Below are 13,782 nucleotides of genomic sequence, written 5' to 3'. Positions count from 1 at the left end.
TTTTTTCAATAACCCGAAGAAACTGTGTTTGGGATTGAAGACCTGGTCACACCCTAGTATACCTATGGTCATCGTCCTAGAGGTGTCTCCAAGGCTAGGACCCTTGTCTCGATGAAGAGAGGACCAGGTGCAATGTGATTGCACACTTTTAGTGTGCCGCTGAACCCGACCACCTCCATCATTTCTTGGGCTGACAGTAGGGATGGCAGCGGGGCGGGGGACAAGGTCTCCACCCCCGTCCCGCCTCAAGATTTTATCCTCCACCCCCGCCCCGCCTCCCTAGCGGGGATGGATTTTATCCTCCACCCCCGCCTTCATCCCCGTTTCATGTCCTCCATCCCCGGTTCAAACGGGGATGAGGCGGGGCGGTGCGGGGATCGTGGCGGGGCGGGGAAAAGTGCACGTCCATTCTCGCCTCCACCCCCGGACGGGGATGGATTTTAACCTTCGTCCCCTCCTCCAACACCGTTTCATACCCTTCATCCCCGGTCCAAACGGGGCGAGGCGGGGCCCCGCTTTCCCCCGGTACACTGCCATCCCTAGCTGACAGGCACTATCTCAAACATGGAGGGTGATCAGGTGCAGCGGCACACTAAAACTGTGCAATCACATTGCACCTGATCATTTTTTGGCTGAGTGGACTTTTGCAAAGGAGTGACACCCACATGATTTGAACCTATACCGCCCGTCTAATAGTCTTGACTCTTGACCCAATTGCACTATGTCACCCCTTTTTGAAACGAGTCAAAGTTCTTAGAATGCTTCAAGAAAAAATCACAACATTTTCAAATACAGGATTTAAATAATGTATTTGGAACTACACCTGACAAAGAGAAACATAGACCCAAGCCTGACTGGAGCTTTGCATTGTAAAGCAATTAAATACAAATCACATGTATTTGTTGGTGTTTGAAAGTATCGGGTCCAGTACTATGGTCCTGTTCATTTGGTGCCCCGCAACCAGTGTGGAGCTTAACCATGACACATCTTATTTGAGTTGCTGGGCTCATGCAAGTTTTTACTAGGCTCAAGCCTCACTTGACCGTGAAAAGATCAGGTGCAATATGATTGTACAAATATTTATCACCCACAATCTTGGGGCAGGGCCTGTCAGTTGTGGGGCTCAAAGCCTGAGCCATGTGATTGCACTCGATCCGGACTCCACTTGACCAATCACGAACCAGCCACCCAAAACCGATTTACGAGTCTCTAATCCGTCTCGGTACCGCGACATTGTCATGTTTGTGATGAAACAGGTAAAGTTTCCAACCCCGATACGGCCACCTGCTTGAGATAAGTAAAAAAAGGTGGGTGGCCCCACTCTCTCTCTCTAAAAAACGCTCTGAAATTGCTCGTATGCTGCCTTCCCCAATGCAAAAACCGGTAATGTGATTCGATCGCTCCCTTTGCCTCTCCCAATTAGACATGTAAGAATCTCTTTCTTTGGTTTTTGCCTTTTCCTTTTTGGGTTATTTCTATCTACTTTCGCTTTGGTAGTTCCTGCTTAATCTCTATGCTCTTTCTCTCTCTCTCTCTCTCTCTCTCTCTATATCTGCATTGATCGATCAATTAAAACGCTTTTTTTTATGAGTCAGGAGGGGAGATCTAGGGAATTTCAAGACATATCTACTGGAATATTATAATTTCAAACAGGATCATGATTGAGGAAGAGAACACGGGTAAGATTGTTAGAGTTGGACCGTGCAATCGTTTTGCTTGTTTAATTTATTAATTTTTTTGTTGAATTTTGTTTTTTGGTTGATGTTGAGTTGATGATTTGTGGTAGAGTACGGGTATGGAGGGGGAAAATTTTTGGTTTTTGAGATGGGTCTGGTCGAGGTCGATGGTTTGTGGGGGTTGGTGTTTTTGCGGGTTTTGGTTGTGCAGAGGGAGGAAAAGGAGGATTTCCAATGTGGGTTATGGGTTTCTTTAGTTTTTTCTGCTGCATTCTTTGTTGTTCTTTCACTTAAGCGTTATAGAGTTTTCACTTTGGATCTTCCCTTTGATTTACTAGAAATGCCACTTTGGATTCTTTGATATCCGTTCGCAGTCATTGGATGACATCGCTGTGTGCTCCGCCGGAGGAACTTTAATCATGTTCTTATTTATTTGTGGCTGTGATGACCTTGTAATTGATGAAGATTCTGATCGTGTTCTGTGTTTTCAATTTCAACCTGTTATTAGAATAATAATAAAATATGTATGCATAAGTTTTGATGCTGTTGAGGGTTATCCGAACATTCATATGACATTCTTAGTTAATAGTTATGAACAATTTGAAACGTATCATATCGTTGCGTGCTCAAAATTCTGTTATTTCTTGAGAAAATTGAGCACCCTTTGTTTTCATTCATCTTTCTGCTTAATTCCTTAATTTCGTAGTTTTTTTTTTTGAAAAATTATTCTAATTGGTAATTTTGTTTTTCTTTTCTCCCGGGGGTATAGTTGTTTATATTGCCTAAATCTGCTAGGAATATTTTTGGTAAAATTGTTTTGTTGCATATGCAAGGACTCGCACATGAGAAACAATTAGGGGGCGTCTGGTGGGACATAAAAAAACCTAGTTGTTCGAAGCCTGGCAATGAGCAAAACCTTGTTTCTAAAAACCTTGTAACCCATTCTTGCTGTTTGGATAACAAACACTAACAAGCAGTTAAATTATTTCTTAATCAGTGTTGTTTGGGTGACAATTCAATTAGTTTCATGATTTTGTTTACTGAGATAACTTGTAGTATTTAAATTTTTTATTATCAAAATAAGTTTTTGAGAAATTTGATACTCTCTCTTTCTTTCTCTCTATATACATATAAATAATATGTACCCATGTACATATTCCGTATTGTTTTATTTATTTTCACGCTTTCAAAAGTCCAACTTTACAATCTTACAGAACCATTTAAAAGTCTATGACCATATCGAACAACACAATTATCATTATTAAATTGCAATATGTTCAGAATAGGAAAATTTTGAAGTTATCATGTTTTTTGGAATTATTTGTCTTTTGGAAATATCAGGATAAAATTGTGCTGTTTTCAAACTATTGTAAAGGCTATGCTTTGGGATGCAAACTTAACCTGGTTTAGTGAGTATTTCCTTTTTTAACTAATAGGAGGGAAATCCACCCTAATTTGGACATCAAGGAACGTACTAGTTTAAATGGAGGTCCTTTATATCTAAAAGAACAAAACTTGGAGGTTTATTAAAACAGACCAAGATCTGGACTTTTAATTTTCTCAAATATATTCTTTCTAAATGCAGAAAAAATGCAAAGGAGCCATGAGGCATCCTTATTATGCCTGCAGAATAAGGCATTTAGCTGCAAACTGCAAGGTGATGGGGATGCAGGTGAAGGGCTGCCTGAACTCAAGGATGGACCAGGGAAGGTGTTAGCAGCTGAAAATTCATTAAGTAATGGGACAATTGGACCACCAAATGATGGCTATTGTAGGCCTGTATACCAACAAGATTTCTTTACATGGCCAAACTTTCATAATGACTATCAAAAGATGCAACAGAACCAGTGGCATGCATTCCGAGAGAGCTATTTTTATCCATTTAATAGGGATTATTCTTTCCCATCGGAAAGTAAAATACAGTATGTGCCATACGGGATGCAGCCTCTAGCTTATCCACCAGATGTCCAGTTTCAAGAATTTCAGTACTTTGTAGTCATTGATTTTGAGGCAACTTGTGACAAGGAAAATAATCCTCATCCACAAGAGATTATTGAGTTTCCATCTGTTATAGTAAACAGTATGACTGAGCAGCTGGAAGGATATTTTCAGACTTATGTTCGACCTGCTTATCATCAGCATCTGACAGATTTCTGCAAGGAGCTCACTGGCATCCAGCAGATTCAGGTTGTTTATCCTCCTTATAGTTTTCTTTCCATTCTTATGTATTTTAGATGAGTTTTCTGTTCTTGTCTAAGAGGTATTACACTCTTTTTTCATTATTGTTATTGTAAGTGATTGTTTGTGTGCTTTGTTATCTTATTTTCTGATATATTATTGTAGTTTCTGGTATTTCAATTACTAAAGCCATCCATGTTTGGAGATACTTTTGCATGGATACTCCATTTTTTCTTCATGATAGTAATGAATTTGCATATTGACATGCAAAACTTCCGTTGTGAAATAGGTTGTTACTTCTTTGTATTCTTACTTTTAGGCATTGATATTACATTTAGCCCCATTTTTATTTTTTATATAAACAAGTATTCTTATTATCGATAGAAAGACTTTCAAAGACAAGACATTGACTCCACCTTGGAACTGACGTGCATGTATATCATTTTCTAATAAATTACTTGGAATGGATTTACTGTTATGTTAGCTTTTCCATGCCTTATTGTTCTTCTCATGGTAGTATTGGAAATTCAGTGAGTAAGCATTTTCATAAAATCCATTCATCTAAAGTAATGGTTTGCTTTCCTCCAATATGTGTTGAGAGGCTACTGGTGGTATTGGAAATCCAGTTGAATAAAACCTGGCGCATGGTGGATGTGCTGGTAGCTATGTTGTTAAATTCGGTTCACTAGGTGAATCACTTTCTTAAAAAAAATGAAAAAGTGAATCGATCTCGAATCAGCCTCTTTTTACCATCAGATGACACATGTTATTAAAAAAAAGTTTAAAAATGTTAAAAATATATTAAAAAAGAATGAATTTGAATCAACCTTGAATCAGCCCCTTTTGAATTGTCTTTGAGCCGATTCGATTTGAATAAGCCAATTTAGGACGATTTTGACAACATTGGCTGGTAGGACTTTCATGCTATGTTTTATCTGGTTCACTATTGGGAGTATTGAAATTTCAGTAAAAGGTTAATAGCACTACTAATGATAGCACTAGAAATTGAGTGCTAGCATCTCATGTTACATTTTATACCGAAGAGTTCCAGAGCATTTTATATCATCAAATTGTACTTCGTAAGGTTTTTTTTTCTTTGGACAAAAAAGTTAGAAGGAAAAATGTCATTATGACCCTCATAAACTTTACAGATTTAAACCTCGTGCAGAAATTATGCAAGTTTTTTCACGTGAGGATTGTTAACATTATATGCCTTGTACATATATAATGTATATATTGTATGTCTATGTCTATGTAATTATGTATGTATATATATTATATTAATTTTTATTTCTTTCTTGTAAATATTATTTTTTAATTTTATTTTGTCAAATCATGTTGACTAGCCCTTAGAGCTGGTCTAATGACTAGCTAATCTAGCAATTGACTAGGTCTAACGGCTAGTGAGCTTCCTCCTTCCTTCTCATTTTGTGTATATAAAGGAGTTACCTCCTCATTGTTTGGTATGCATCTTGCATACCTTGAGTGAATTAATAAAATATTAATTTTATATTTTGTGAGCCTTCTTCGGTGTGTGCCCCTAGTGGTCTTTGTGAGTGTGCCCATAGTGGCTCTTTGTGCTTGTCCATTTGTCTTCTTGGTGGACATTTGTTCTTGTTTAAAGGCTTCACTTTCTTTACATGATATCAGTCATAGCGCTCTTGATCTTTGGAGTTGACAACCTTATTGTTCGTGTGCCCATAGATCGCTCCTCAAGTGCTCGCGGTGGCTCAAGTGGGCGTGCTCTACTACATCAACCTCTCTCTTTCTCTTCCCTTTCTCTTTTTCTCTCCCTCACTCTCCTCTCTCTTTCTTTGTAACCATGGAGGACAAGGAGAGTGTCACTATTGTTCCTATCAAACTAAATGACACTAACTATGTACCATGGTCTTCAATCATGAAGCACTATATTTGGTGCAAGGGCTTGTGGGGATCAATGGATGGATCCAACCCTGAACCTAAACTACTCCCCACCAAAGCAGAGAACGGGAAGGATGTCAAGATGATAAGAGGATCAATGCCATAACCGATTATGAGAAAAAATACAGTAGATCACGAGACATGAAAATAATTTTTTGGCTTATCAATATCATACACATTAAAAAATGCTCTAGCCTAACAAAGTTTTAGTATTCTAATGATGCATGGGGCTACCTCAAAAATATGTATTCTCTTAAAGATATTGCACATGTGTGCAATCTACAAGATAGATTAAAACCATGACTCAAGGGGATATGAGCATTAGAGAATACTATAATGCTTTATCCAAACTTTAGAAAAATTGACTCTTTTTGAACCAAAGTATCATGGCCCTTTGGAGATAGAACTCCGACAAAAACAAATAGATGTAGAGCATTTCTATCAATTCATAAATGGGTTGCGTCCCGAGTTTAAAGCCACCAAGTTAACTTTTCTCCATAGGGGAAAGGTTTCCTTTATGGTTGATACGATTAAAAAGCTAAGTATAAAGAAAAATAGGTTGAAGAGACATACTCTCAAGAATGTGTATTCTCTTAAAGATATTGCACATGTATGTAATCTACAAGATAAGATTAAAACCATGACTCAAGGGGATATGAGCATTAGAGAATACTATAATGCTTTATCCAAACTTTACAAAAATGGACTCTTTTTGAACCAAAGTGTCATTGCACTTTGGAGATAGAATTCTGACAAAATCAAATAGATGCAGAGCATTTCTGTCAATTCATAAATGGGCTGCGACCCGAGTTTGAAGCCACCAAGTTGACTTTTCTCCATAAAGGAAAGGTTCATTTTATTGTTGATACGATTAAAGAGCTAAGTATAGAGAAAAATAGGTTGAAGAGACACACTCTCAAGAATGATGATGAATCTGCCTTGATTGTATTTAGGTCAAGAATTTATACTCGCACATACAAATCACTTCACTTTGAGTGAAAAGTCAATGAGTATGACAACAAGAGAAAAATCATTTGTCACTATTGCCATGAACCAGGCCATATCAAACCCTTAGGTCCTAAGTTGAAAAATGAAGAAAAGAAATGTGACTTCGGTTGGTCCTCCTCAAGAAACTAAGGACATGAGCAATCCCCAAGACATATCCGTTGGAAGCATGTCTCTATCTCAATTGGTGTGAGCACTTCAACCTCTTTTTAAAGGATCATCTTCCTCAACAAGAGTCACGGTCTTATCCTATCTTGATCCTGATAAGTCTCCTTGGTTTATTGATTTCGGTGCAGAATTTCATGACTTCCAACCTTGATATTTTATCCAAATGTCATACTAATTCCAGCATGTCTATTGTCTTCATTATCGATGGTACTTCTCTTGAAATCAAGGGAATAAGAAATTTTGAAAGAATTTTTCAAAACTCCAAAATGTGTTCAATTAAAAAAATTAGATATCTTTTCAAACTGAATTTAAATCTTTTGTTGGTTTCTCAAATATCAAACTATGGATGTAATGTCTCCTCATCAAATGGTTGTTCGGTGCAGGATTGACAGTGAAAGATTGGGGAAGGCCATAGAGAAAGGAGACTTCTACTACATGAACTTTTTGAAACTACCCAAGAATATATTTTGTTGTAATGCTCAAAAATTAGATTTGGGTTTGTGGCGCAAAAGAATAAGACATCCAAATGTATCCAAATTTTCATATTTTTCAAATTTGAAATTTCTTTGTAACATTGACAATTTTTGTTATAATGATTGTATTCTTGGTAAAATGAAGAAATTACCATTTCATGATAGGACTTATGTTTCTACTAGACCACCTGAGTTAGTCCATTTGGATGTTTAGGGTCCAATACCAATCATATCAAAAGGTGGATATGCATATTATGTGATATTTGTGGATAATTTTTCTAGTTATTCTTGGATTTACTTTCTTAGACATAAGTTCAAAGTCTTTTTGTATTTCCAATTTTTTTATAACTTGGTCAAAAATATATTTAAAAATGACATTTCTATCTTTTGCCGTGATTAAGGGGTGTTTTTTTTTCAAAAGAATTTAAAGATTATCTTAATTTGCATGGCATCACACATCAAAGATCTTAGCCATACAAAGTACAACAAAATGGTTTGGCTTAAAGAAAATATAGACATATTGTGGAAACCACAAGAACTTTACTTATTGCAAGTCATGTACCTAAAGTTTTTTCGGCTAAAACCGCTTTAACCGTTGTGTATCTTATAAACAAAATCCCATTGTCATCACTACAAAAAATATCCTCTGTTGAAAAACTTTTCAAACTACTGATTATTCCAAATTTAGAGTCTTTGGATGCAAGTGTTTTATCTTAACCAACAAAAATGACAAGCTATTTCTCTGGGCTATTCCTTGTGCCTTTTTTGGATATGTGGATAATAAAAAAGGTTGTAGGTGTTTTGATTCTAAAAATAAAAAATTATATGTTTCAAGAAATGTGTATTTTTAAAAAAATGAAAATTTCTTTGATTGTGAAAAATCTAAGGAAGTAATTGAGTATTATTTTTTATTTGATTTTATTTCAAAACATGATATTGATAATTGTGATTGTGAGTTTGGTCTTGATAATGACAATGAATTGAGGGATGAAATGATCAGTGAAGAGCAACCCCATGGTGCTAAAACCTATTTGCAGTACACTAGACGTCGGATTAAAAAACCTCCGTGTGCACTTGAGAAATATTCAAACATTGAAAGTGAACATGAGGTGTAAATTGCAATCCAGGGGATCATTTAGAGTGTCAAAGCTCCCAAAAAAGTTTGTATTTTATGAGTCTTTTTCATCCAAATACAAGACATGTATTGTGTTAATTCATTCCTATGTAGAGCCCTCGACCTATGCCCAAATTAAAAAATAGTCTGAGTGGGTGAAAGTTATGCGAGTAGAATTAGAAGCCTTAGAGAAAACCAAAACTTGGACACTTCAAAATCTTTCATAGGAAAAAAAACCTATATGTTGTAGATGGGTATATAAAGTAAAAACCAAGAGTGATGAGACCCTTCAGAGATATAAAGTCAGATTAGTAGCCAAAGGATATTCCAAAAAATATGAAACATATTGTGAAGAAACCTTTGCCCTTATTGCTCGAATGACCTATGTTAGGACCCTTACAAAAGTTGCTTTCATTAGGAATTAACCTATATACCAAATGGATGTTAAGAATACCTTTCTTAATAGAGAATTAGTTGAAGTATATATGGAGCCACCACCGAGTATGAGCATTCTTAAAGGAAAGGCTCTTCGCTTGAGTAAAGCTTTTTATGGCTTGAAGCAAGCATCAAAGGCATGGTGTGATAAATTTAGTAAGGTTATGCTTGATATTGATTTTATATCTTGCTTGATTGAGATAACTTTGTTTGTTAATGAGTCCAATGCATGCATTGTCGTTCTACTCTTATATGTAGTCGATATGATCATCACTGTAAGAGATAAACAGAGAGGTGAAAATATAAAAAAACTTCTTAAAAATAATTTTGAAATGACTCTTTTGTTTTTGTTTTTTAAATACATTTTAGGAATTGAAGTTGCTTATTCTCTTATAGGGTATTTGTTATCTCACTCTGAATTTGCTTTTGATATTGTTTTCAGGTTAGACATTACGGATGACAAGAAAGTTGATACTCCTAAGGTTACTAATGTCAAGATGAGAATTGATGATGAAAAACCTTTTTAAGACCCAATGCCTTATCAACAATTGATTGGAGCACTCTCTTACCTATCAATTACTATACTAGACATAGCTCACCCTGTTCATACAACTACTCAAGTTCAATATGTTCCTATATCCATTTACATGAGAATAGTCTTACAAATCATTAGATATATTAACAATTCTATTTCTAGAGGCATTTTTATGTCGTCTTCATTTATATTGGATTTAATTGCTTATACTGATATTGATTGGAGAGGTGATCCCAATAATAGTTACTCAACCATGGTTTTTTATGTTTTTTAGGTGAATTTCTTATCTCGTGAAGGTGCAAGAGGCAATAGAAGGTCTTACTTTCATCGTTAGAAGCTGAATATCGGGATATGGCCATGACTACGATGAAGGTGGTCTGGTTAAGAAGATTGCTGACAGACATGAGAACTCAAATAAAAAGAGCTTCGAAAATGTGTTGGGACAACAAAAGTGCGATCTACATTGTCAACAACCATACGTTTCACGAAAAAATAAAGCATATTAAAATGGATTGTCAATATTTAGGAGAGGAGTATCTTTAAGGCAACATTGACCTGCCCTATGTCACATCAGAGTATCAGTTGACAAACTTCTTCACCAAACCTGACAAACTTCTTCACCAAACCTCTCTTAACTCGTAGGTTTTACTTCCTTTTTGACAAACTTTCATTCATTATACTGTAAGTTTAAGGGAGAGTGTTAAAATTGTATGCCTTGTACATATATAATATTTAATCTATATATGTCTATGTATATGTATACATACATATGTATATATATGTATATATATGTATATTATATATATATTATTTTTTATTTCTTTCTTGTAAATATCATTTTTTGTTTGTTTTAGTCAAATCATGTTGACTAGCCATTAGAGCTCGTCTAATGGCTAGTGAGCTTCCTCCTTCCCTCTCATTTTTGTGTATATAAAGGGCTCACCCCCTCATTGTTTGGTATTCATCTTGCATACCTTGAGTGAATTAATAAAATATTAATTTTATATTTTGTGAGCCTTCTTTGGTGTGTGCCCTTAGTGGCCTTTGTGAGTGTGCCCATAGTGGTTCTTTGTGCTTGTCCATTTGGCTTCTTGGTGGAAATTTGTTCTTGTTTGAAGGCTTCATTTTCTTTATAAGGATATGTGCTTATGGAAGATTCATGGGGCAAAATGATCCTTGAAAAATCTTGGATCATTCCTCACTCCTCAACTTGTTTTTATGCTATCCTGGAGATTTTACTAGTTCTTCTTAAATTTCCTCTTAACTATATGGTCTTCTAGTTTATGTATGATTGGCAGAATTGTACTGATTCACCCACCCACCCACTTAAAGAGCCAGTTAACTAGTAGCAGTACATATTAACACTTGAATCAGATATCTTAAACAATAATGGATCATGGTGAACGTTGAAAACCAACTCATGGCTGAATTGAGTTTGACAAACTGATCTCAGCAATCTTGTTTGAGTTAATACAGCAGTTTGTGAAGTAAAATCGATTCCTTTTGTAAGGATTTTTTATATGACTTCATATGCATATCTTCTTCTGAACCTGCATTCAAGGATGCATTTCTCCTATCCAAATGATGTTTGTTCCAATGCCTAATGGATATATCCGCAAGTCAAGTCTTGTTATATCTTGTATTTGTATTGGAACAAACACTTTAGTCTTTAGCAAATTCAACACCCAGTTGCTGGTTGTGCCTTTTGGTATAAGTTTCATTTTTTTGCCTGACAATGGTGCTATCCCTTGTATTTTTATCTTCTTGAGCAGCCTACAACTAATAGCTGTCTTTTTAGATGGCAGGGGCACTAATTCTGAACATGTGCTTTGTGTAGTGCACCTTGCTGGTTTTTTGTAGCTTTTTATCTTTCATATTGGCAGCAGTTTCATGAGAAATCTAAGACTCAAGATAAAATGAACTAGGGTAAGCTCACATATTTCAAGGATTATTCAAGAACAAAATAAGATGGCTCCTTTTGAGATTGCCTTGTTGGACTTGACTCTGATGAGTGCTCTAAATTGAATATGATGCATGTGGGATTGGGTTTTGGTGGCCTCTTTAGACTCTGATGATGTTTTGTCTTATGTAAGATTCCTTCCCTCATGTGGATGTGTTTTTTTCTTTTTTTCTCTGGAATCATTTCTTGGAGGGGATTGATGTAGATTGTGGTGCACCATGCCCACAACCATTGTTCGTGGATTTCCAATCTTTGACATAATCTTCAATGTTAGACTTTATGGTAAAGAGTGTTTTTTGGTGCCTTTGGGAGTGTAAATCTAGTAGGCAATAGAATGTCCATTCTCGGTGCTTTGCAAGGGAGTCAGGGCACATGGCCATGTTAGAAATGTTGTATTTTTTGTGCTATTTTGAAAGATGGATTCTCATTACTTGTATATAATGCTTATGTCAAATGTATTTTTCCTGAAATCGAATTTCAGCCACCTTGTCTCTTTGTGTTATCAATTCTATGTGATTTGTTGTTTATAATTTGACTGAAATTTGTGATCAGGTGGATAGAGGTGTTCCTTTGAGTGAAGCACTCCTTATGCATGATAAGTGGCTGGAAGATAATGGAATTAAGCATACAAATTTTGCTATTGTGACATGGTCTAATTGGGACTGTCGGGTTATGTTAGAATCAGAATGCAGATTCAAAAGGATAAGGAAGCCACCTTATTTTAACAGGTGACATTGCTATATTTATGAATTGCATCATTCATCAAATTTTTTTGCTGACTTGTTTCATGATTAGCTTTTCCCTTTTCGTGTGGAAACTGTGTGCTCTATCTCAATGCATTTGATTGTCTTGGAAAACAAAATAACTGTTGTTTTTCCACAGCAATGCAGAAAATCTTGTGAACTCTTCATAGTGTTATTTTGGCAAAAAAAACTCCTAGCAGCTTTGTATTGATTGTTTGGCACATCAGAAAAGTTGGTATGGAATTTTATGGAACCCAGTTGGATATAATTTTGGACTTGAAACATTTTTAGCCATTTTCTAAAGGGAGGGTTTCATTTTTTATCTGAGCAAATTCACTTTTATGTCGTAATTGTTGGTCATTAAAGCAACTGCTGACTGTATCTTGACATCCAGCCACCAATGGACATGCATGGGACAAAAATCTTAATGGCATTTATGGGAAGTTCAGTTTTGTTGTATCGCTGGCATTATATTGGGGGATTGATCTGAAAATGACAGCACATTGAGGACGAAGCTTCCATTCTCTGTTATGTGAGGCTAATACAATATACAGTCCTGCTGGATGCATCTCCAAAAGAGCTGCTATATTTGTATTTTTTGGAGGTCTTGGTGCTAGATTCATGATTTTAGTGTCAAGATAGTGTGACCCAAAATCCTTGCCTAACATTGAATTCAACTGTTTGGGGCTTATGAACAGGTGGATCAATCTCAGGGTTCCATTCCGTGAAGTGTTTGGTGATGTCCGTTGCAACCTCAAGGAGGCTGTCCAGCTGGCTGGGCTAGCTTGGGAAGGCCGTGCTCATTGTGGCCTGGATGATGCTAGGAACACTGCCAGGCTGCTTGCTAATCTCATGAGGAGAGGGTTAAGGTTCTCGATAACCGACTCGCTCATGTGGCAAACACCGGCACATTCCCTGTCATGTCAGACACCCTCTAGCTATCAGAATATGAAACAGCCGTCTGCCATCTTCCAGCTACATCCATCTGTTGATTTCAGCAAGGAGAAGGGTATGTACTGCTACTGTGGTGTGAAGACCAGTAAGCGCATGATAAGGAAGCCTGGCCCAAAGCAAGGAAGTTTCTTCTTTGGGTGCGGGAACTGGTCTGCAACAAGGGGTGCTGTCTGTCCATACTTTGAGTGGTCTTCCTGAATATGATTAGCGGTGAGCCGCTGCCTGTAAAAAAATTCCTAGAAAGGAAGGGAAATCAGTAGTGCAATAATTTAAGTTGTGCGGGACACTCAGATCCCCTGCTTAAACTTAGGCTTGGTTTTCCTAGAGACTTTCAGCTTCTAACCTGTAACCGACTTCTCTTGACAGTTGAAGGTGAACGGCATGCTTGGACATTATATATTTGTTGCAATTATGTGCGACTGGTGATTATGGTATTGCTTTCATTTGGCATCAGCTGGTTCTTAGGCACACACACACAAACATATAACAGATACTGCATGCAGCCTATTCCTCTGGCACTGGTGCAGCCAGGTTCAGGTGGGAATGGAACTATCCAGTATGGACTGTACTAGCCATGCCTATTTCTATCTTCTCCAACACCATAATAATGTTGCAGGGTAG

The 13,782-nt window shown here is 36.7% G+C and overlaps 1 protein-coding gene across 2 annotated transcripts; it reads left to right on the top strand.

Moving 5' to 3' along the window:
• The first annotated feature begins 1,290 nt into the window (after positions 1–1,290).
• LOC149819681 (uncharacterized) lies at positions 1,291–13,590 on the top strand. Of its 2 annotated transcripts, none has more exons than XM_089982414.1 (5): positions 1,291–1,427; positions 1,596–1,679; positions 3,262–3,863; positions 12,017–12,192; positions 12,906–13,590. In XM_089982414.1, the coding sequence occupies exons 2-5, from the start codon at positions 1,658–1,660 to the stop codon at positions 13,357–13,359; spliced, it is 1,254 nt and encodes a 417-aa protein (XP_089838540.1). In that variant the 5' UTR covers positions 1,291–1,427; positions 1,596–1,657; the 3' UTR covers positions 13,360–13,590. The 2 variants fall into 2 exon arrangements, with proteins under 2 accessions (XP_089838540.1, XP_089838541.1); XM_089982415.1 differs by having other exon boundaries at positions 1,366–1,383.
• Positions 13,591–13,782: the final 192 nt, after the last annotated feature.

Source organism: Nuphar pumila, chromosome 12 (assembly GCF_984573655.1).
Source record: "Nuphar pumila chromosome 12, dmNupPumi1.hap1.1, whole genome shotgun sequence".
NCBI lineage: Eukaryota > Viridiplantae > Streptophyta > Magnoliopsida > Nymphaeales > Nymphaeaceae > Nuphar > Nuphar pumila.
This window is presented reverse-complemented; position numbering and strand designations above follow the sequence as displayed.